Source organism: Achroia grisella, unplaced genomic scaffold, assembly GCF_030625045.1.
Source record: "Achroia grisella isolate CSIRO2021 unplaced genomic scaffold, CSIRO_AGI_Agris_v1 utg540, whole genome shotgun sequence".
Taxonomy (NCBI): Eukaryota; Metazoa; Arthropoda; class Insecta; order Lepidoptera; family Pyralidae; genus Achroia; species Achroia grisella.
The window spans coordinates 1,154,617-1,180,801 of record NW_026712925.1 but is presented as its reverse complement, the minus strand read 5'-3'; the positions used below and the strand labels follow the sequence as shown (position 1 = coordinate 1,180,801).

The window sequence follows — 26,185 nt, the reverse complement described above, 5'->3', positions numbered from 1 at the left end:
TAATCCCATGGGATAGGGTAGTCTGGGACATTTTGTCGACTGTTAACTGTTGTATATATTTTACCGAGCATATTCAAATCCCACGTGACAGGTGTTTAGCATCTTCGTCGCCATACAGTATTAAGTACTGTGTATTGATATTTTAGTACATTATTTTAGTAAACTTGTATAGAGTAGTCAACAATATATTTCTTTAATTTAGGGACATTTGTTCTACATATATTCAGAACTATATAACGGTCAAGTAGCTTTCTTTGTAAGCTATGTTTCGGTTGTAGGGTACAGATTAGTGAAATTACAGCATAAGATAATAGGATTGTTATGTTAGTCCTCTAGAATGTGCAGTAGATGTGTGTGATGTGTGATGTAGATGTGAGTGGTATCACGGTTGTTATATGTTAACGTAATATCCGTAGTGCTATTCATGTATATGTGCTAGCTACGATATATCGCTTACCATCAGGTGGATCGTCAGCATGTTTGATCCAATCTTGACCAATTTACATATAAAAATCCCTCAACAAATTACTAATTCATAAACAGCAAGCGTTACGAATGAGTAGATATTCAATATGCTTATTGTGATTTTTTTCTGCAGATGTCGGCGGGTGGGAGGAGGTAATAACTACCCGTTTGAGGGGGAACTAGGTGAGTACCTATGATTTATACCTGCGCGTCAATTCGTACATAGAAAATATCGAACAGTTATAAGTATAATATATACGATATGTGTAGACTATTGTTGTTACTAAAGAGGAAGCAAGCATCGTTTCTGATTCGTAGTAGATTAAAATTTAACTGACTCTATACCTAAAGGGAATTGTATAAGTGTAGAATAGTTATACAATTCCCTTTAGGTATAGAGTAAAACACACATGGCTTTTTCGAAAATAAAATTTTCGAAAAAGCCATGTGTGTACGCGTCTATAAATTTTGCGAAAAATATAATATCTTTCATGACTCTCAAAATGGTTTTCGTAAAAATCGATCCACAACCTTAGCAATATTCAAATATATACAGGAGATTCTCAATATCATAAATGACAAAAAATATGCTATAGGTATATTACTAGATATGTCCAAAGCTTATGACAGAGTACAGTTCAATATATTACTGAATAAATTATATGGAATTGGCATTAGAGGAAAAACTCATGAATGGTTTCAATCGTTTTGGCAGTAATTTGTAGAAATAAATTATACACTAAACAAATACAAACTATAAGATCAAGTGGTATACCTAATTGGATGGTTCTTAATATATATAAACGATCTGCCAAAAATTATAGACGAACTGTGCGTATTGTTTGCGGATGATGTGTCACTTTTGACTTCATATGATATTAACATTGATTTAAACGATAAATTACAGAAAATTATGGAAAAAATAGTAAATTGGATGAATCTACATAATCTAGTTATTAACTTTTCAAAAACTAAAATCATCAGCTTTCATCCATATCAAAAACAACCCCTAAATATAAACTTTAAATTTAACAACATCACAATAGAAACAGCTAATGAATTTACACTTCTAGGTTTAGTAATAGATACCCATATACATTGGAAAGCACACATACAAAAGATAAAAACAAAAATGTCTAGTTTCGTTTATTCTCTTCGGGAAGTGAAAAGGACTACAGACGTCTGTAATGCCCTTTCCACCAATTATGGGTTTTCACATGCAAGGGTCAGTTATGGGGTGGTTATGTGGGGGAACATTTTTCCGTACTCGATTAATACGAATAATATTTAACATAAGAACATTTAAACCTTATTTTATAATAATATACTCACCCTGCCTTGCATCTATATTTTGGAAGTGTGTAAATTTGTAAAAAAATATCCGGAACTGTACAAGTTGCGAGAAGACACAGACTATAATTACGCGTTGCGTAATAATAAAAAAATACAATTACCCACCTCTCGTCTCAAATTACATTCTAGTGGCCCCTTGGTATCGTCTATTAAAATATTTAACCAACTCCCAACTTCTATAAGAACTTTAAATAAGAATAGCCTATTTATAAAATACTTAAAGGATTTACTATGTAAAAAACAATATTATAATGTAAGTGATTATTTGAATGATGTATTTTAGTTTTTATGTAACATTTAATTAATGTATATTACAATGTATAACTGGATGAATAATATTAAATTATATGTTATAACTATTTATAATAATAGTAATAATAATGTTATGTTTGCGTGCCCTAACAGGGTCCATAATGATCGAAAACGTATTATAAACATCTTTCACTGTAATATTATGGAATGCAATAAATATTGAGTATTGAGTATTGAGTATAGTTATATAAGATAAGTTGTGATACCTCTCTTCCTTATGTCTTTCTTTTTTCTTTCTTCTATTTTTCCGGCTCGATTAATCGTCATGACATTTAGCATAATATAGGTGGCATAGAATATAGGGAAAGGTCTAAGTTATCTACTTTCTCTAGGTTATGGTCATATAATGATGGCTGTACCGTACCACATCCATAGAATACCTCCTATATTGTGATTCGTTATGACGTAGTAAATCGCTTTGTATTCATTAGGATGATTGCTAACAATGATTATTCATACATCGCAGAATATAGCAAATTGTAAACTGTATTCTATGGAACATTTAATTGTGATTACTTCTGTCCGCAATATATAATAATAATAAGTTCGGTACAATATACGACAGTTTTATAATTCTAGTAGGTATGTTACGTAACGCATCCCATTCATTATAACGCCAGTCTATAATACTGTACAAAACCTAAAACTCTCACAGCGTAATAACATATTCTCAAAATCATTATCGTACCTACATGTAAATTTAATAATATAGAATTACAAACTCACAGTACATTCGTGCGACACACAATAAAACAATTTAAACAAGTTTATTTGTATGGTATTCGTTTCGAAACGTATCTCATTAAGTGTGTGCGATTGAAATAAATTGAATAGACTATTTGTTGAACACTTCGGCAATGCCGCTTCCACTTCCACAACCCGATCCAATTCGTTTCCAAATTTAATTGCGATGGTAGGTTGTTGAATGAACACCTCTTTTCTAGACTATACGTAAGGAATCGAAAAAGGTTAGGTACTTATTTAATTGCTATCGTTTTTTGTAAAGCCAAAAAAGCTATCGGATCACCATTTGTAAAGTTTACTGTGGAAAATTTATTTTGCTGTCCAAATCCGTTTTCTTTAGAGATTTGTATAAATTATGACCGGGTGAAAACCTTTATTGCGTAAATACACTCGTAATTTGTAAATGTAACAAAGGATAAAATTATACATTGATTTGGTATTCATTTATTTCAACACATTAAGAAAATTGTTTTAAAATTAGAACAATTTATTAAAAAGATATATTAAATGTTAGTAATAAAAATAGTTTCTAATATTTTGATTTATATAGTCAATAATTGATATATTTATTCGTATACATCTATAATATACTGTTTTAAGTTTGACGCGGTCATTATTTATAAGTATAATTAGTAAATCACGAGATCTTACCACGTTTTATTTTTGTTAAGTTCCCGATATTTCGGCAGTGTTGCAACGGCCATGATCACGGGTAAACCCGTGATCATAGATAAGATTCCGTGTAGTTAGTGTGTAGTGTAGCTAGTGTAGTTGTATACGAATAATTATATATATTTAATATTGTTGAAATAAAGTATTCTTATGCTTCTAACAAAATATTTACATTACATAATGTCAGTTTCAAGATTTTACAAATATTGTTGCTATTCACACAAAATCCTAAATATGTAATGCTGAACAACATTTATTTAAGAGAAACATATCCACGTTCCCTGCACTTTTTTCTTGCGATGAAATACTATATATGCTTTCCGAATGAGTAGTAGAATGATTGAATTGAAGACTTTATAATAGCTGTATATAATATTTATAGCAACAGATAGAAAATAACAATGTAATATCATAGGCCAACGGAGTGCCTTATTTGAATTCCAGGAATAAATAAAACCGTAAATCTATGTCTTCATGTCATATAAGCGGCAAGGAATAACGACAGCTGCCGTCAGGGTTGACGAGGGTGCACAGAGTGTCTATATTGGGCTCTGACGTGACGCTCGATCGGATAATAGGCCAAAAGTTGATCGCCACTGACAGCCGAATTATCGACGCCAACTCTATACGGGAACCGACTTTTTTCGGGTTATTTTTCATACGAAAATTTCCAGTGCGACAATTCTTGAAGTTACACATATAAGAGACGTGTTATGTCTCTTATATGTGTATCAGTTACTTTGACATGTTTGTCTGTTTACATTTCATAGCAATATAACTTGGTAACTTATGAAATATAATATAAAATTATAAAAGATTCACATACTCTCATGGGTGGTAAATGCGTACTTGGTATTTATACAGGCTTTTTAATACATAAAAGTTTACAATAACTAAAATAACCTTATGATAATACTGAATAAAGTCTCTAATGCAGTCACTAATGTTCTAAGTCTGAAAGTTTTTTGATCATATTTGACCTTTACGAAGTGAGAGTTTCTAAATTGTTATGAAATTGGAAAATTTTGTTCTATTAAGGTCATCATAGTTTATTAAACTATAACTTAATAGGACAAAAGTTATGTAATATATGTATTTCCTAAATTCATTCCAATGGAATATTACAGTTACATATTTCAGCGGTATATGGAAATATGTTAGATTACCCGTGGGAGCCAATCATAATCTAAATACAGACCTTTCTTTTCCTAAAATAACTGTAATTCGGTTTCAGATTTATAGAAGATTTTTTATTTATTTTATTTAGGAAAAACAAGCAATTATTTTATTACATTTATTAATGGATAATTTTGCTTTAGAATGTGCTTCATCATTATTAGGTATATAATTGTATTATGAATTATTCGCAACGTAGTTTTTACTATGATTATTGAATTTGTTATTATTTTTTAACTTACAATTCCATTCCAGTAATGAATCAAATAATAACATTTCATTATATTATGAGAGCAAAGACGGTATAAGTACTTTATAGGTTAATAATGGCTCTTAAGGCTACGGGCACAAATTTGAATCTTTTATTATGGGTACCACACTTTGACAAGTATTTTTTTTTATTGTATAAATTTTAAACTAGAATAACAGAGGCTAACTTTGACTTTGTTGGTTTTATATTTATCTACTAAATTTATGTCTGACAATAGAAGCCTGATGCCTAAAGATGAGTATAAATGAATCTTGGATACTACTTACTACTATACTTGGATACTCTGCTTAATTTATTTATCGAAGAATATGTCGTTATTTATATTATAATATTTGTTATTCATGTGACGCATTATATTTTCTAATATTTTTATTTTCCATAGGTATGAACAAACCGAGTGGTCACACGTGGACTGTGCTCATGAAAAGAAGAAAAATAATTATTCATTATGAATGCTTCGAAAAATCTCAAGGACACAAGAATACAGACGCATCGAAGTCTTTAAGGTAAAACCTACGTAATTGCAATAAAATACATTACTTTAATATCAAGTGTTATGAACAACTCGTAGCTCTTATGCCTGGCTTTCAAGATACATTTAAACATATTCTGAGTGTGGAAAATTAGACGGAGTAATTTACATCCATTAGAAAATTTCCAATTCTCTTTATTTAGAGGTTACCGTTTTTTTTAAACACATAATAAAAATATTACAAGAATTCAAAATTCAACTCAATGTGATATTTTTTTATAAAGTATGTAGTATGATGATGTAGTAGACAATTGAAGAATGTGAATCTCTTTATTGTTTAAAGAAAACACAAAAAATATTATAAATATCAGAAATTATTTAATATTGAATTTGAAATTTGGGATGCTTATGTTTATATTTTAGCCATAGTGTTTTTGAAAATAGGCAGACAAAGTGCAGCCGCTGATAGTACTTTCTATGTATTTCGGAAAACAAAATAATTTATTACTATGCAACGTGTTCATATCCAATAGCGTTCGATCACGTACGTCTTTTAAGTTAAAAATGTTTTACACAAACTTTTGTTATTTACAGCGCAAGTTCTCCTGTTAACGTCAGCGAAGACGTACCAGGGCGTCGGAATATGAGTAAGTTAACATTCTGATACAAAGTTTGTTTTAAATAACGTTATATCATCATCATGCCGCGAGCCATAATAACTTCGACAAATTTTAATATAACACAAAGTAATGAAATAGCTTTTTTATATAGGAATATTTCTGTTCTACGAAAACTGAAAATTAAGTTATTACGTTAATGTAACAACTGTTATCAAGTTGTAATTGAAATATAAAATAAATATTAATTTTATAGATGGTTTATTTTGTGATGGAGAAATTAAGATATGCTTGTTTCCATGAGACGAGTTACAAAAGTGAATTAAGCAAGAGAAAAGGCAAAAAATATGTATAATAAAAATAGAAATTGTATTCTATTTTGACTTGCATTTTATAAATATAAATTTTAAAATATGTACTAATATTATAAAGAAAAAATGACAGATTATTTGTTTGTTTGCATTATATAATCTCTGAAACTACTGGACCAATTTGAAAAATTCTTTTACTAATCTTACGTTATCCCTGATGAACGGATGCAATAGATATTTATGATTGTGTAATATTTTGTTAAATACTTGTGCAAATTTGGGGTGGGGCGCAAGTAAGCAATATACATTATTACAGATTAGTAGGTTGTTTAAGAAGACTCATGTGCGTTCTCAAAGTTGTATGAGTCGACAAGATCTTTCATAAATCATAGAAGCTTGTTATTTTGTACTTCCATCAAACAACACAAATTTTATATTGATTAGTTATCTCAATAAATCAATATAAAATTTCACAGGTAAGATACATAATTAAGATAGAAGTAATTCAAAGTCAATTTCTAATTTAATTCGTCTGTACAGATAAAAGAAAAATTGGTACTTAGTGCAACGAAATAAGCATTGTTCGGTGGTTCCACTAAAGCCACCACAATACGACAAATTACCGGCCTAATTCGATCCATTGCCCCCTAATGTAGGTTCATAAAACATCTTGTTTGTGAGGCTTCAAGTACAATGGGCAGGCAAGAGCCGGCCGTAGCATTAGGGTGGGATCCCGCAATTCGCCTCACTTTGTCTCCATTGCCGACTGTCTCTCCGGCCCACGACAAATGAGAGATGAATACAGAAGCTACGTTTTTCATTGTTTGCATTATCATTTGTTACTGCTGCTGTTTTAGGTGTAGTCTTATTTTCTATTCGGTATATTCCATTATTGAGATAAACGATAAAAACTTTTTGTAATTAAAATAATAACCCAAGACAATTTACACAGCGCCATCTATTACCAAGCTAAGCAGAGCTTGTGTTATGGGTACTAGAAAACTGATAAATATACATACTTAAATACCTGACCTATACATAAACACCCAGATCAATGCAAACAATCATACTCACGAACATAATATTTTGTGTTCTATGATGAATCGAACTGCGACAATCAAAAGAAAAGGACTGTGCTAAACCACGAGATCGCTAAGGCCGTCAGCGCGTTAGCGTTATTGTTATGATAATATATTTATTTTATTGCTCTGAGCTCGGTAAACGTACAAGACACAAATTCGAGTGATGTATAGTAATAGCATAGAATAACTATTACTACATACAGTTATTCTTTAGAACTGGTCATAATTATAAAGCATTCATAATCACGTGCCTTGATTTTTACTATCGTTATTTATACCACTGCATTATATTGTATATAATTTTTACTCTCCTATAGATCCGAAGGGAAACATATATTTATATTATTTGGATCTTGTCTAATCAAGTTGTATAGATTTCAGTAAGCTTGACTTTGTTAAATGTATTACAATTGTACTCACGAGCGCTGTAGACTACATGACGTTAGAATAAAATAAACTGCATAACATTAAATGTAAAGCTCAAATGTAGCCGTTTAAGGTTGCATTTGTGGTCTATTGTGTACTTGTGTTCTATGGTTATGTCTTGTTGATGTTCAAAAAGGTGTATCTTAAAAGGGGTAACAAACAGAGTATTCGTTCTTGTGGACAATGGAATCATTCTATCGAACTTATGTATTAAAGAATATGCATAAATATTATATAAATTTATATATGTAGAATAGAAACGAAATATTAAATTTGACTATGTTTTAAAATAGAAGTTTGCTATAAATAACCACTTTCCAAACATAGCAATTCAGTAAAGCCGTAAATACTTAAAATTTTCTCGCCTGCTGTAAAAGTGAACTGCATTCCTGTTTTGTTCGTTTCTAAGGTTTTCTAGTTTTCAAAGAGAACAGATATTACGCCCCGTCTCGTATTTGAACAACACGAGTAATTCCCGGGGGTTTTGTCTTGCGGCAACACATCCTATAAATGGGAAGATGCCGACATTCAAAGCGGCAAGCTCCATTTTAAATTCACCAAGAGTGGCCAGTCCGTTCGCAGTAAAAAACTCATGTGTTTTTTCCAACTAATGGACTTTTCAAGCGTGTTGTTTTCATCCCGTCCCGTATTATATTTACATTTGAGGTTCAAAACCCGGCCAAGTATTCAGATCACGTTAAACTACACGTTTCACTACACACTACATTCTGGTGCGATTAGTTTTAATTTGCCTCTTGGGACACTAAAACTATTTCGTAGAGTTTACTTCGAGATCACGGTACTCCACTGCGATTTATTGCTAAACTTCGCCACTCTCAGACTTGTTCTAAAATTGTGCTTATTGAGTTTCTTTTCGCCAACCGAGACTTTTTATATTTCAGTTAGGAGGAAGTCTGGCGTAAACAGTTCTTTTATGTTGGTAATAATATTGTAGCCGTTTTTGACTATTTGTCTGAAAGTTTAGAAGTGGCAATAACACCAGAACCTTGAAAGTTAGTAACGCTTGCTTTCCATTGAATAACTTAGTACCATTTAAATTTATTGATATGTGTTATACAATTTGTAATGTCCTCCGTTTGTTTATGTATTTTGGTTATTAAGAACGGCAATTGATGAGGTAACGACATTCATGAAAAGAAATAGTATTTTAATGTTATTACCATTGCATTTTACATAACAACAACTTACGTTGTTATAAAATAATAAATTCAAGGTAATTAATTTAGTATCAAGATAGATCATATATTTATGATTATACTTTTAAATTACACTACACTTTCAAATTAGTATACATACATAAGTATACTTTTTCTTCCATTTCATACTGGCTGAAATTATGTTTCTCTTTACAATTATACTTTGGGCACTGTACCATGGTGTGAATGACAGCTGACATTTTAACACTTTTCTCACAATCAGTTATTGTGTTGAGTGAGTCTTCATAAGTAATGCCTGTCACTTACACCGTACTTTAAGGCGTAGTATAACTCAACTTTAAGTATCAAACGGCATATGTTTCATTTCATGCATCATTTTGGAATCCAGAGTTCCATATGATACTTAATTATAATTACGTATATACTGTCATAGTAAAATATTATATTAAAATATCTCTATTGATTCCAATACTAGGTTAATCCTATTTAGTCTGTCCTTTAACTTTGTAGACGAAATATCTGAATGAAAAGGAGTGAGAATAGTGAATTAAAGGATTTATACGTATGTTTAGGGTACAGATATCTGAATGGAATTAGTGTACGAAAAAGATGGCAGTTTTTATAAGATTATTTTGACGTTTTTATTATTTTCTATTAATATTATTTAAACAAATGTATAGATAAATATAGTACTTTTTAAAATAGTTCCAAATCGAAAACACTATAACTGGCGGCGCGGGTGAAATAAATATTGTTTGATTTTGATTTAAGTGGACTGTATCTAAATAATCTGACGGGTACGTGGATTGACACGATACACTGTTAGGTTGGTGATTGAGAACTGCTTGTGAGGATGGAACACAAAGAAAGACAGTTCTGGTAAGGAAGGAGGCACAGTACCTTTGAATTGTAGGTTGCAGTGCGGCGGCTATCGGTGTCTCCAGGTCCCAGCTACTTGCTTCACAACAATGGCACAAACACAATGGTCTTAAACACACTAGAGCGATGCGGTGGATTAAAATGTTTAGTAATTATCACGAATTACAAAAAAACTTGATCTTAAGCGCGATCAAGGCGGGAATTCAATGTCAACTTCAGCGTCGCGCGAGCGCGATATGTCACTTTCGATACAAGCGAATCTTCTCGCTCGCACTTAAAACAAAGGTATGTGCGGGAATAGGAGAGGATAAAGGAATTAGTGTAGTGCCAATCCTTAGAAAATTAACGTTTCGTACCACGCTAAATTATTTATTTGAACAAACTATTACTAATAATAATTATACAATGATAAACAAAAATGTAATGTTATATGGCGCAACCATTCCCCCCGCCTTGAAGGGACGCCTTCAAAGTAAAAATAGAAACTTAAAATAAACTAAACCTTAACCTAGAACTCGTATTAACTAAAACTAATGTCTAGGTAAGGGGCACAGACGTACAACCGGGCGCAAATAAGAGCCGGTTGCAGTTTTTACACGAACAACTCGAATTACGCCGTCAGAAGCCGGAAAGACCTCTTCAATAACCCCTAAAGGCCAATGAAGTGGTGGCGCGTTTTCAGTACGTACAATTACAACAGTTCCGACAGTAATCTGATTGACGGGTGTATTCCATTTTTCGCGAGATTGTAATGTGTGCAGGTACTCCGCTCTCCATCGCTTCCAGAACGTTTGCACTAATCTGTCTAATAATGCGTGGCGTGAAATCAAAGAACTGTCAGCTATTTCTGCGGCGGGCAAATATTTCAACGGAGTAAAATTTAAAATATGTGCGGGTGTTAATAATTTTGCGAAACGACAGACATAAACTACGCAGCGAAGAAGCTTGGACCAAGAAGAAAAGCGATTTGCCAGAGCGATGAAAACAGATTCTTCTGGCGGTGTACGAGTAACAAAGGAGAGTTTCTTCTCCTCAGGCGGGTCCATAACAGCAGAAGGATTGAAAGCGGTGACTGGCCATTCCGAAAAGGTGGATTTAGCCCACTGCGGGCCGTTGAACCATAGGGGGTGGTGAATTATTTGGGCAGGAGTAAGCCCTCGCGATAGACAGTCGGCTGGATTGTCCGAACCAGACACGTGATAAAAATTATGCGGTGAAAGCAGAGATTGAATTTTAGAAACTCTATTTGCGACAAAAGTATCCCACCTGTGGGGAGATGCGTGGATCCAACATAAAGCAACTGTTGAATCAGAAAATGCGTGTATCGCATTAATTGGATAGCGATTGTTAACAGCGGTAACAATATTATTAATTAAATTAGCGAGCAAAAGCGCTGCGCAAAGTTCGAGTCGGGCCAACGACACGACCTTGCGGGGTGCAACCTTAGATTTTGCACTTATAAGATGCACAGTACTCACACCATCATTCTCGACGTGGAAGTACACAACAGCACCATAAGCCTTTTCACTAGCGTCTGCGAAGCCAATGATGTTCACCACACTGCGTTTTGTGATGTCAACATGGCGCGGTAATTTAATTTGATCTAGACTGGGGAGCTCATCCCTGAAACGTGACCATTGTCTGACGATAACTTCAGGGGGGACGTCGTCCCAATCGCAGTTGCATAACCATAACTCTTTGACAAGAAGTTTGGCAAATAATATAACGGGTGCTACGAAACCCATTACAGCCCACACTCTTGCGACACAAGATAAACTGGTGCGTTTTGTACACTTTACAGCGGGCGTGCAAATTTTTAAACTAAATAAATCAGAGCTAGGAGACCAGCACAGACCCAGAATTTTATGCGTATCAGACACATCGAATTCTACGACCGACGAAAGTCGATGTGTTGACGGAATGGAATTTAAAACTACTTGCGAATTGCTCGTCCATTTGACAAGATCAAATTGTCCGGCCTTCATGAGTGAGATGATCTCAGCAGCTGTGACGATAGCCTCATCTTCACTATCTAGACAATATACTAAATCATCCATGTACAGACCGGTGTGAACCGCTTCCTTAGCTTTTGGGAACGATTCGCCTTCGTCGGTGGCTAACTGCTTAATAGTACGCAGTGCAAGAAACGGACTCGATTTGAGTCCAAAACAAACGCGATTAAACTGATAAACCTGGAGAGGTTCGTCAGGCGAAAATCTATACAATATGCGTTGAAATCTGCGGTCACTCTCTCGAATACGAATGCAAAGAAACATTTGCCTAATATCGGCAGAGAGAGCTACTGAAAATAATCTGAAGTTAACTATAATATCAAATAAATTGCGTTGTAAATTCTGTCCATTATAAAGAAGATCGTTGAGAGATACGGACGTGCTAGTTTTAGCGCTAGCATTGAGTACGACGCGCAATTTAGACGTGAGTTTATCTTTTCGAATAACTCCATGGTGCGGTATTATATACGAAGGAGCATTACTATCATCATTAACGGGTGCGGGTGAAATATAACTCTTATCTAAATACTCCGTAATGACGTCATCATAGGCTTGCTTGAGTTCAGGCGAAGCCTGCATTTTGCGTTCGAGACAAAAGAAACATTTCTCGGCTAATCGACGCGAGTCGCCAAGAGAATGTGCATTACCCTTGAAGGGAAGCGCGACGGTATAACGACCGTCGTCCTCGCGAGTGGTAGTGCCAGCATAAATAGCTTCACACTCCTTGTCGTCCGGGCTGAGAATCGGTGCAACATTCACCTCTTCCATTTCCCAGAATCTACATAGAACGGATTCCATCGTGGGTTCGGTAACACAACAATGCGCGGTGGTAGTGTAATTACAATTATCTAACATATTAGACACGGAAGTATCGGTATTTGATCTAGCGGGAGCTGAACCTACAATAACAAAGCCAAATACGGTCTCAATAGCATACGGCGAGACGTATGCGGGTTGACCTTTAACCTTACGGGACCGATTAACATGTCAATGTTCCCAGGAGTAGCGTAACTATCATCGGCTAAAGGCAAATTTTTAAAATTTGAAAATAATGAAATATCGACACTAACAGTCGGTAAACGTTCGGTTATTTTATCTACAACTAAGGTTTCCATATCAAATTTAATATTACGATTAAACCGTGAAAAGAATTTTATATGTACAGAACCCTGTGTGGCCTTTGTTGTCCCTCCTATACCTTTAATCGAAAAGGTTGTATTCTGTATACATTGCAATCCCAAGCGATTACAACAATCCCTAGTTACAAAATTACTTTGAGAAGCACTGTCCAATAATGCTCTAATATAATGTTCGTTACCGTCTCTATCGATCATTAAAACACGAGCGGTGGCTAACAATACGGTAGTAGGTACGCGAGGCATATTTTTATTAACATTGTCTGATAACGTGCATAATGCTACGTCTTCCGATGCGCGGGATACGACGGGTGTCGGCGGGGGTGAGTGCGGGGCGCGGTCCGTGCAAGGAGCCGGTCGGCCGCCGCCGCCGCCACCAACAGCGGGCTGCGTGTGCGACGAGTGCGACGATAGATCCACTGCGCGTGACGTAGTCGCTGTGACCAAACTACCACTGAGTATGTTCGCGGTGGAGGTGGCATTACTATGCTCAAAGTGGAGCATAGTATGATGTTTTGAGTCACATTTGTGACATCGACTATTTGAGTTACAATTAAATACACGGTGATTTTTACTTAGACAATTAATACAGTAAGAATTAGATTTAACAAATCGGAATCGATCATTAGGCGTTAAATTTCGAAAACCTGGACATTTATATAAATGTTCATGTTGTATGTTACACAATGAGCACTTAGGCTGCGGATTAGCGGTTGTAGTATAAGAGTATGTAGATTTATGTTGCATAACTTTCGATGCCGCATCCATACGACGATCGACAACTTTCTTAGTAACTTCTTGGTTGCTTGAAGAAGTGCGTTGCAATATTTTAATGTGATCGCGCACAAATGACACTAATGTATCGAAAGATGGGATGTCGGATCCCCGTTTATCTAGTTCGAAAGCGCGGGCGGTTTCGGAATCTAATTTCTTTAACGCGGTATACAAAAATATAAAATCCGAAAGATTATTAATTTTTAAGTTATTTAACGCGGATACTGAAGTTGCGAATTTATCGAGAAATTGTTCTAAATTATTTATATTTGATGAATGAAAGGGCTTCATTTCGAATATTTGATCTAGGTATGATGATGCGAGCAGTCTCTTATCTTCATACTTACTAATTAAAGCATCTAAAATGACCTTATAATTTTCAGAACAAGGGTTTATACCGGCAAATACAGAACGAGCTTTACCTGTCAGTTTACCCATCAAATAATGTAATTTTTCCGAATCTGACAATCTAGGATTGTCATGAACTATGCTTTTGTAAGCTGTATAGAATAAAGACCAGGATTTCAGATCTCCTGAGTATTCCGGAATTGGTAGGGGGGGCAGACGAGGCCTGTCCTCATCCCTATTATGCTGATGATGTTTGACATCAGGCGGTACCTCTAGCGATCTTGCGGCTCGTTTTATACGGCAATACAAATCATCAAATGCCATTAGCGGTTGATAATTAAAAACATATTTAGGATTCAATTTAGATTCTAAAGTATTTATTTTATCTAACATAGTTTCGAAATCCGAGCGTAATTTGTCAACTGTTTCGATCTCACACAAGAATGTTTCTCTTTCATATTCACTAGAAAGATTATGAGTCCTATCTGTAATACTTTGTATGCGAGAAAACATTAAATCCTTTTTAGCGAGTAACAGGGGTAACTGATTGACATCCGACATGATGAACAACCTATAAATACAAAAACTTGTTTGTACTAATAAATATATAAGAAAGCGGTGCGGTGGAGAACAGATAAATACCTACACAAGTTACGTGCGGTGCGGTGCGGTGCGGTGCGGTGCAATGCGGTGCGATGCGGGCAACGAGAGCCGGCAGTACACAATGTACTTACAATTAAAATAGGAAATAATAAACCACAACGTACTCGTGATAGGAATCTGTCAAATATTTATATTAAACAAAGCGATGTCTGTTTATTACAGCGTAAGCAATGTCTTGTTTATTACAGCGAACTAAATTCAAAGTCTATGCCGCTAACCTATTCAATAGTAGACCGGTAGAAAGCGATAATATTAAGCTATAATATCGTATGCGTCTCAGCCTACCCTAAGGGGGCCTGAGGATATCAATATGTAGGTAGATAGACTACCTACAATGGCGCGAAAGTAATTGATAACTACGAATATAAATGCGGTGACTACAAAAATAAAGTTGTTTTACCTATAGTTAGGTTAAAACAATGCGGGAGTATTACAACAAATCGTAAATACCTACTATTACTTACGATGCGAAATTGAGTTGACACAGAATTTGATATGAACCTATCAGGTAGTTGTACCTACATGTACCTACGAGATTCTAGAAACATCGATATAACGAAATAAAGAAAATGATGTAGTAAAATACAAATTAATTGTATGCGTTTGTACGAAATATACCTAGAAATAAAATATCTAGGGTGGTTTAACCAAATAATTACAATATCCGGCTCGAAGGACCACTAAAATAATGGCGGCGCGGGTGAAATAAATATTGTTTGATTTTGATTTAAGTGGACTGTATCTAAATAATCTGACGGGTACGTGGATTGACACGATACACTGTTAGGTTGGTGATTGAGAACTGCTTGTGAGGATGGAACACAAAGAAAGACAGTTCTGGTAAGGAAGGAGGCACAGTACCTTTGAATTGTAGGTTGCAGTGCGGCGGCTATCGGTGTCTCCAGGTCCCAGCTACTTGCTTCACAACAATGGCACAAACACAATGGTCTTAAACACACTAGAGCGATGCGGTGGATTAAAATGTTTAGTAATTATCACGAATTACAAAAAAACTTGATCTTAAGCGCGATCAAGGCGGGAATTCAATGTCAACTTCAGCGTCGCGCGAGCGCGATATGTCACTTTCGATACAAGCGAATCTTCTCGCTCGCACTTAAAACAAAGGTATGTGCGGGAATAGGAGAGGATAAAGGAATTAGTGTAGTGCCAATCCTTAGAAAATTAACGTTTCGTACCACGCTAAATTATTTATTTGAACAAACTATTACTAATAATAATTATACAATGATAAACAAAAATGTAATGTTATATGGCGCAACCAATAACTATTAGTACCAATTCAAGATATATGGATCTCATATGAACCTCATAAAGAGAATCTCCTGTATAAAGAAACATATTTTCATCAGCACTCATGCTCTTAATTAAAAAAGTCGATTGTCGCCATATTCCGACAAAGAACGATTCATCAAGGCACGAGTATGATCATGGTGTAACATATCTAAAATTCAAATAGATTGCAACCTGTATATCAGGGTTGCCAACCTTAAAACACTTAAAACACAACAAATCCTCGTACAAGTAAATATAATCAAATCTCAATTTAGCTATTTAACATCGTAACTTGAATGTATTTTGATCGACTTTCGTACGTCAGAATATCGTTTTTTGTACGAGGATGAAAATGTCCTGATGATTGAATAAAAGCCAAAAATCCCGTATTTGTACAAGGAACTTCGTACGTTGGCATCCCTGCTGTATACACAACAACAACGCGCGGTACCACAGATTCAACGCAAAGCTTTGAGGGGGATGAGACAGTGAGACTCATTCCCGCATTTAAAAGCAAGACAGTAATTTCACAGGCCTTTGTCTCGGCCGCGGAGCGTCGGCTTACAGGAAAATATGCGCATTCGAAATGGATTTTTATCGTTTTTCAAGTGGGCAGGCTTTAGTTGCCTAGTCTTTTATATTTTAATGGCCCATTTTCTATCCCATTATTGAATAAGGTCTAGTGATTATGGATTTTCGATATTTTATAGCTGTTTAGAGAATTTTGTTTGTCGTACGTATTTACAAAATGGGCTTAATGGTAAATTTTATTTACTTCGTTATCATATGTACGTACGCTGCCTCTTGTCTGGTGTCCCATTGAAATCAGCACTCTGATATAACTTAGTTATTCTACAATATAAATGCTGAGTGGGAGTCACATTCAGCGTTACCAGTATATTTTAGCTTTTAAGTTTTCTAGTAAACATTATTGTAAATACTAATACTAGTACAGCATTACATATGCTGAATAAATGGCTTTATCGTTATTATATTTATGTAATATAGAATTGTTGCATTCTATTCCAACAGGAGATAATGATGTATCTTTATTATCATCTGTTGGGATAGGCGGTAATAATAAAACGCTAAATACTGTGGTTTAAACAAACCACTCGTTCTGTATTCAATGTATAATTCAAGTTAGATCGATTTTTTATTTATTTTATGAAAAAGCAAACATTATTACATTTTAAAAGAGAAACATTTTTATTTGCACTTACTTTCGAAGTTGTGTGTGTTGTACAACTATGAAATAAACAATTTAAAAACTTCAATGTATTCACAATTTTCATCTACGTAATTAAAAATAAATTTAAATCGCAATGAAAAGTTTTATTCTATATTACGAATATATATCTAAATATTTTTTGTATCAGCAAAAATAAAATGATAGTATTGTATAAAATAAGGCGCTATGAAAAATATAACACATGCTAGTCTTATACACTACCTGACCGCGCAGCTTTGCTTATTTTTGCAGCATTTTTCATTGCAATTTCACTTCTATTAGGTGTAACGTGAGGCAAAATCAGTAACAATTAACAACATCAACAGTTAAGAAGTAACCTAAGATTATAACATTACTATAGATAATATAGTTATAGATTATCGCATATATATATATATGTACACGGAAACAGAAAACGCGTTTAAAGTACGTGAAATTGATAGTCATCAATAGCGGGCACTTTATTTTGCCCGCTACCATATAGTTTATCCCATATATGACCTTATTCGAATGAAGCGCATGACTAGGTCACTGTACTCCTGAAAGTTCAGAGTATTGATTTTATTGCGCGCGCCCGAAAATATAAATGAATTTGCTTTATACTGTACTCCCCTACAGGCATACCCACCACACCTGACACACACATGCAAAATTAATAAAATATTTGAAATATGCGACCGTAAAATTGTATCCCTTCTCAAATATGTTATGACAGAGGGTAGTAATCCTAAATTGAATTAACCTAATGAAACGCCACCGATACAATGTCAATAAGTCGTTGTTTGAGATACTAATGAAATAGATTCGATTATTGACATACCCGTACAGTACCTCCAATGCGGTTGACTTTGTACAACAGTTGTCTGCATGGATGCCTCTGTCTTAGCTACATCTCTCGTCGTATGTCTTACTTTAGAAACTATGTTTCGGTTTCAAATGTCAGATTTATCAGTAAATTGCAGAATGCAAAGCCATTAGGTTTTAGTTCTCAGGAATTACGGATATCACTAACTTAACATGATACAATGATATCTGTTGTACTGTTCATGTATATTGGTATCCGTTACCACTTACCATCAGGTGGACTGTTGCATTATATGACATTCTAGTTACCTAAAAATCTTTGGAAAATAATTAAATTAATTTAGATTTCAATTTCCTAGACTAAAATTATGTTAAATAATATTAGGAGTTGAGAGAACTTTATGCTCTAGTCACATCATTTTAGTGCATGGCATTGTCACTTTTTATTAGGTTAAATAGGTCATTCTTTTCTATTCAAGATCATAGAAAAATGTGTTCGTAATACATAAATTCGCTTTTTGTTCACAGGCTTCGTCAAGATATTGGAAGAGAAGAATGGGTTTACATGCGAAACGTCAATAAAATGCAAGCTCATCGAAGCGGGACTACAGTGAGTAACACCTTTTGCATACAAAGAACATTTATCATTCGAGAAATAAGTAATACATGGCCGACATTTGTTTTGAGGAGATTAAAGTTTATCCTGTATTTCCAACTCGACATTTCCCCATAAAGGAAAGCTCAGACAGTCATAACAACGAGTTTGTCGGAGTTGGGGTGAGCGATTTTGTGTCTTATAAGGGTGGTTTTAGATTGGAGTTCGCTCTGTGGGGTGGGGCCTCGTCGCGACATCCTCGTTACGTAATTACTTTAGATACTCGACGCCGGCAGGGCCGACGACCCCAGCTCGACTTTGACCCACTTCTTACTCTAATTTTCGTGTCTCACCCAGCAGACAACTTTATCTGTAGGTACCTTGCAACTTTGTATAAGCCTATTAACTATTAATCTGTAATACATAGACCTTCTAATTGTTTTCACCACATAAGTATATTTTATTGCTATTAGATCAAGTTGTACAAAATTATTCATTAGAAAAAACTAAAGAATAAAGGTAGATTTATAACTATTTGGTTTGTATCTTCACTTATTTAATTAAGTATTGCGTTCATAATTCAATGTCCGGCTTTTATACTGTTTTATTTGTTCAGTTATTTCAATGATTTATATAAGATCCGCTTTGTGCAAATGCCAATATGGAGTAAATAAACATTTATTCATTCGATAAATTCATATTTGTAATTATAAATAATAGAAAGAGAACCACAAAGGATCGTATTACTAAAACGTGTTTGTTTTTGTAACCAGAGAGAATAAATATAATAGGATTAGCCTAGTCCAGTTCACCTATTTTCTATTGATTCCCATCATTATAATATATTAGGTTATACAATAATTATTAGGTTTTATTTGTTCAATCCTTAAATGATTTGAATGAAATTTGGTATATAAATAAATCTTATCCTATAATAACACAACTAATGTATTTAACTTAATTGAAACATTTACTTATAAGAATCACTTGATGTTTGCATTGTTCGTAATGTGTCGTGTTTGCACATGTACGTATAGTACGTAGATGTGTTTATATATTTTCTTAACATGGGCTCCTAAAAGTAACCTCGGTTTAATGTTTTCTTTCCATTACTTGATTTGGAGGGAGGTTCGAGAAGGGCTGAATAAAATAACATAAAAGGCGTACGGAAAAGGGCTTTATTTTCATAATAGACTATTACTATGACTTATGACGCAACTATTAGACTATTTTATTTATAAAATATAGTTGCACCAATATTCAATATGTAATGGAAAAAATAACAATGTCCTGGCCTTTTGTTTGAGGAAAGTTATTAAAAGAAAACGACTCGAGAACATAGCTATGGATTGAAAATTAATATTATTTTACCCAAAAATTATTATATTCCTACTTTATCTGTTGCAAAATATTAAATATTATTTTCAGCAATATATATCTATTCTGAATATATGAAACGTGCAACAAAATTATATTACAATCATAGTTTAAATCATATTACATTCATATACAACACAGAAATGAGTAGATATAACTTCTGTGTAGTCTACACTGTATTAAATACACTACAATTATTTATCGTAGCGTTTGAAATATTGGTTGAAATGAAATATTGGCGAGATTTCATTGCAGATTTATTTTTGTTGAGGATTTATTTTGTTACGGATCATAAATCTGCTAAATCATTGTCTTAACATTTTTATAAAGGTAGACTTAAAAAAAAAGTCGTTGGCGTAGGTACCTTTGTCTCGCTTATTTTAGCGGCCAAGCAGCTTAATTTGTAAGCTATGTTTCGGTTTAAGACTTAGATAAGGCAGTGAAATTGCAAGATACGTGGCATAGCATATTATATATCCGGAATGGCAATGCACGTATGATATCATACGATGTCATATGATAACGTGATATTCGTAGTCCATGTATATAGGCGACGGTTATAACTTACCTTCCATTTCGATTTTATATGAGTGAACGTGTGCGGTATTTTGTCATTGATTCAAACAGCATCTTTTTGCACACTATGGACATCACGTTATCATGTAACGCCCATGATATCACTTATAACTCATAAGCCACCCATTCCGTAGGTCTAAGATAGATACAAGATAAGAAGCATGATTGCTCCTTATCCTATACTTTAACTGCCTTATGTATGAAATATATGAAACACAGCTTACAACTGAAATAGGACAACTGAGTTACCAACGTCGACGATTTTATAAAGTCTTGTTTTTGTAAATTAATTATGAAGATTACAAATACAAAATAGACCTACAACCAAAGTTACAATTACAGAGTATTTCGACGAAATACGAATTATAGAACAAAATTCCTGTCGTTATGGAGGTAATTGAAAGGCACGGTTGCTGTATTCAATACATCAAACAGACAGCAAATGAAAACATTTTAATATTGGACAAATCTTTGAATTGTAAAGCTTTTGTGGTCTTCTTCAATTTGTTTCAGTATTGAATTCTCACTTGATAAATTTAGATATTTCTATATATATAAATAATTATATTCAAATTTCTAATATAAACTTCAATTTTGTTATATACAATATTTTTATAATGATTCTCTCTGTAATTATATATTTCAACGATTGATGGGGACTTTTTTAAATGACATTTAATATTTAGAAGTCTAAACGGCGATATACGTAAGGTTGTGCGTAATAACGGGATGAGAACGGTTGAAGATTGTTCCCAGTACCCCTTGGGAGAGGCCTATATCCAGCAGGGAACTACAGTGGGCTAATGATAATGATGATGATGTAGTCTAAGATACGCCATAAGATCGTCAACTAGTCCATGTGCGATTTATAAAGCTACCTATCACCTATTGTATAGGTTTTGTCTTCATCAAGTAGTAATTTCTTATATCTCTTACTATAGTGTTGTTGATGACATTAATTTCTTCTAAAAGTCTTGTATATATCCTGCACATTATTGTTCTTAGCTAAAAATAGACAAGTGGATTATCTCATAAAATAATTTCTAGACTGTTTATGAAGCAAACATTTATATGGTTCCAATTTATTTTACAGGTTATCGAAAAAAAACCCTTCTAACCCCTATTTAACATTTTACACTATAATATAGGTATACATAACTTTCCGATTATTATTTTTTTATTAGGAAAATAATTGCCACGTTCACATAGTTATACCTACTAGAACTATCATCATTAAAGTTCATGAAAATTAACCAATGTTTCTTTGTTACCCTTTCATGCAAAATCTACTCACGAACGAATACTATTTCAATTTGGAACTCAGATTTCAGATATTTCAATTCATGATCATCATCCCTATCCCATATCACTTGGAGTCGGCGTAATATGTTTCCTCTTACGTTCTTCTCTGAACATAGTCATTCCGTTATACAGTCTTTTGAACATTTTTTCTCGCATTCATGAAGGCAGCATCGCGGAGTATATTTAATTTAGAATAAGCTAAGACAGACATCATGTCAGATGCTTAGTGAAGTTAACCGATTATATTGCGTCCTATATATTGTAGTAGGTATATAGTAGTAGAAGTCGTTTAGTCGCTTCCTAACAACATTTACCTCTTTTCCGCTATAGCAAGTTACTCCAATAATTCTTTTCCATGTCTCCAGGGACAGCGACAATTTGCCGATAAAGCTTCAGGCTATACTTTAATAGCGTTCGAGACGAGTTGATCACAGCTTTCTCATGTACTAACTCACATTATTATGTCGCGATAAAAAAAATTATATGCGTGCCTGACATAAAAGAATTTGAAGTACATTATAATTTTATATAGAGTTCCAATTTAATAAATTATATGTATTTTTTGTATAATGGGAATGAGAATAAATCATAAGTTTTATACAGTCTTTTTGATAGTAAGCGGCTAATACCTGCATATAAGGGTACTTGCAATACTAGACGAGATAATAACGTTTTACTACAAAATCGTTTGAATTAACGATCAAATTTGTAGTAAAACATTACATTTAACATCTACTAATTATATGCATGCAGAAGGGTTTGTGCAAAGTCTTCTTTTCTTTTTGCCTCAAAATTATTATGAAAGTGCTATTTTATAGGCATTTATTTGGTCAGCCAATTTATTATAACTCGTTTACCTTAATATATAAAAATAAATATGATAAGACTTTAAAAAGCTAATATATCTAATTATTCTTTTCTTATAAAATATAAACTATAAAAAAAACTCAGTATTAAAAAAATCTTTCAACCAATAGAATACCTATATACGAGTCATTATCAGTATATAACTAATAATATTTAATAGACATTATTTTGCTTAAGAAAAAAATGAAAGCTATTTACAAGAAGAATAGGAATATTATACAAAATATCAAATGAAGCAACTGCGAAGAATTTGTAAAGGCCATCGTGTTATACCTGTCATCATTATCATAATAACACGACAATCGATCTCATTTTAAAGCAGTAGGTTTTTACTCCCACTTGCTAGACGAGTTTGGTCTAATGTTAGTATTTTCCTTTACTTGCACCGGTACTTATTCATGCTTTGTTAATAGTCGAATTCTTGATGCTTTTAGTTAGCTATTTATAGCTATGAATTCAAATCTACTTTAAATTTTGACATTAAGATTCTATAGCGAAACCCTCTGGCGATCTAAAGTGGTAAAATATAGCTACGAATCTGCTTAAACTGAACCTAAAAATTCAGTCCAGTGAGTCGGTCGATAAGGGTTCCGCACTTGATCCTGACAGTGATTAAGGATGGAAAGGTTATGTTTGATTATAATGAAAAATTAAGAGTTTCTCACTTATATTAAATAGGCATGTTTAAAAAATTTTCTGCAAATATAATTAACCTTTTTTCATGTAATTGGAATGGCAAACAAGTTGATGATAAGCGGTAACGCTCGCCTATATACATGAACAACAGACATCACGTTATCATGTGATACCCGTGATACCACTCATACGTAGTCCTTGTTCCAGAGGCTTACATTGTCATGTCCTCTTATCATGTAAGTACACTGCCTATGAGTATACTCTCACTCTACAGAACCGTTACAGGACTTTCAAATCAAGCAGCTTGGAAGTTAGAAGCAGAGGTACCTACGCAAATAACTATTTACAAAAACTACCTCGGTCGAACCTTTGGGTAAATTACTGTATTACTATTTTAAACCTGAAAGTTGAGATCCTAAACGACAGAGTTTCATTCGCTGTCTGGATAGCTATTGTCGTCTCATCTATTTTTAATGTGAGTTTGCATTGATTTATTATTTTTAGTTTGTATCACAACCGTATAGTTGCGGCCTTGGACCTAGTACTTTTGTCTAACATAAGGAGATATATATAAATTAAAATAAATATTGTTCATATTCTTAGAGATCTAATATGATTAAGTAACGTTTTAGCAATATTAAATAATGAAATAAAATAAATACATTACATATTTTCAATGAGATTTACAGTGGAAGTCAAGTTGAATACACAAAATTGTCATTTCCCTTCCTTTTCTTTCTTTTCATTGAACATGCAAATATAATAATATATATTTTAGTAAATTCTATTATTGTCATACGCACTATATACCTATAGACATTTTTTTGTAGTTGCAAAGAAAAAGTATTTAGACACTGTATTGTGGCGAACAGGCAGTTATGAAGTTACTGATTAATTTAAATTGGCTGATTAGAATTTTAAATATATATTAAGCCTACATATATAGTGTATATTGATTCTTTTTTTACTTTGTTGACTACCTCCACCCCCTCTCCCCAGTAACGTGTGTCCCTAAGTCATGTTTCAAGACAATAATATTTATATCTGGCAATTTTTACTAGCTGTGTAATATTATGTTGTCTGTGGTACTAGTATATCATTAATTCAGTTGATATCCATTCCTGCTCTACTACATAATGGATATCAACTGATACCTAAATAGAATAAAATGGAGAACATTGAAAGAGGCTTTTTACCAAAAAATTGGTTGAATGAAGCTTCTTCGGATGAAGAAGATCTTTAATAATAATTTGACTTATTTCTATAAAAGGACGTTTATAGAAATAAGTCAAATGTTTACTTTAAAATAGATAGATAATCCTAAACTAAAACTCAATCAATTTCCAATATCGGAAACCGAAAAGAACTGACGCAAAAATATTGAATTATTTATGAGATCAATTCAAACCTGTATTTTATTTTTGTCGCAAAGGTCTACTTATCCACTCGTTCAAATATAATATTGGATTTCGTAGTTGTATTTATTTCTTCCTTTTTTTGCAGGACCTCTCACAAATACCAGTTTCACAACAGCAAAACAAATATGAAGATGGGCTGTGAAGCTTTAGATGAAGATGTATCTAGCAGACATTTGAATTATAGTAAGTAATATTTTTTATTGATTCAATTTATCACTGTAGAACTTGATATTGAAGTCTATTTTTATTAATAATAACAGAATGTTTCACACGACTGAGCTGAGAATAGACACCATTTGGACACAAGTGAAGAATAGTAGAATTAACATGAAGTCAGATCAGTTAACCCATCATGGCATATTCTTCGGGAATTAATCACAATAGTTGTGATTAATTACACACAATAGTTGACAAATTTTTAAGGAAAAACTGCGTGGACAGGATATATCGCCAACGATGGGTCTACTAAACCCCTTTACTAACAATGACGTGATATGCTCCAATAATATCTGCATTGCCTTACTACAATACCTACCGAAGGTAGTAAATTAAGTCTGTATAGAGAAAAATAAAGTAGATATCTTTTTAAAATTATGATGCATATGATATCATAATCGTGTTTCGAAATAACTTTGTTCGAGTTATATGGTTGGAGTAAAATAAATTAAAATAGAACATTCTTTTGACCGCTGTCAAGAGATGATATCATATCCAGTGGGTATTTCTATACACACTACTTCACCAAAACAAAAATAATTTTGCTACTTCTTTTTCCAATTAATAATCGGGTTAATAATCATAATATATGGTGATAGGGTTTAATAGATGCATAGGATATTAATCACGTATAAAAAATATGTTTTCCTATTTTCTAAGAATAAATTAATCAAAAAAATTGCTGTAATATGTACGAATATTCTAAATGTTTCATGAAATTAAACTACAGTATTTGTTGGCATTCTGTTAGTTGTAAAGCTCGGAATTTGTTAGGTACGCGTACCCAATTTTCCCGAGAAGTTTTGCTCTGATATTTTCCGACGTAGAGCTTTGTAAATATTTTTTTTATATACGAATGAAATGGCAAACAAACTACTTGATGAAATGTGGGAACCGTCCTTTATAGCTATATACAGCATTACATAAGTATTTTTTTAAGTATACTATTACACTCGTGGAAACCCTCTCAAGGAGCCAT

At 33.4% G+C, this 26,185-nt stretch overlaps 1 protein-coding gene across 1 annotated transcript in view; it reads left to right on the top strand.

Annotated features, from left to right (window-relative positions):
• LOC131847596 (cell adhesion molecule Dscam2-like) overlaps nucleotides 1–26,185 on the top strand; it is a 107,460-nt gene that overhangs the window by 40,946 nt on the left and 40,329 nt on the right. Inside the window, exons 4-8 of the mRNA XM_059197195.1 lie at nucleotides 599–648; nucleotides 5,376–5,499; nucleotides 6,060–6,112; nucleotides 18,748–18,829; nucleotides 25,076–25,173. Coding sequence (XP_059053178.1) covers nucleotides 599–648; nucleotides 5,376–5,499; nucleotides 6,060–6,112; nucleotides 18,748–18,829; nucleotides 25,076–25,173 — 407 coding nt within the window. The remainder of the gene's footprint in view (nucleotides 1–598; nucleotides 649–5,375; nucleotides 5,500–6,059; nucleotides 6,113–18,747; nucleotides 18,830–25,075; nucleotides 25,174–26,185) is intronic.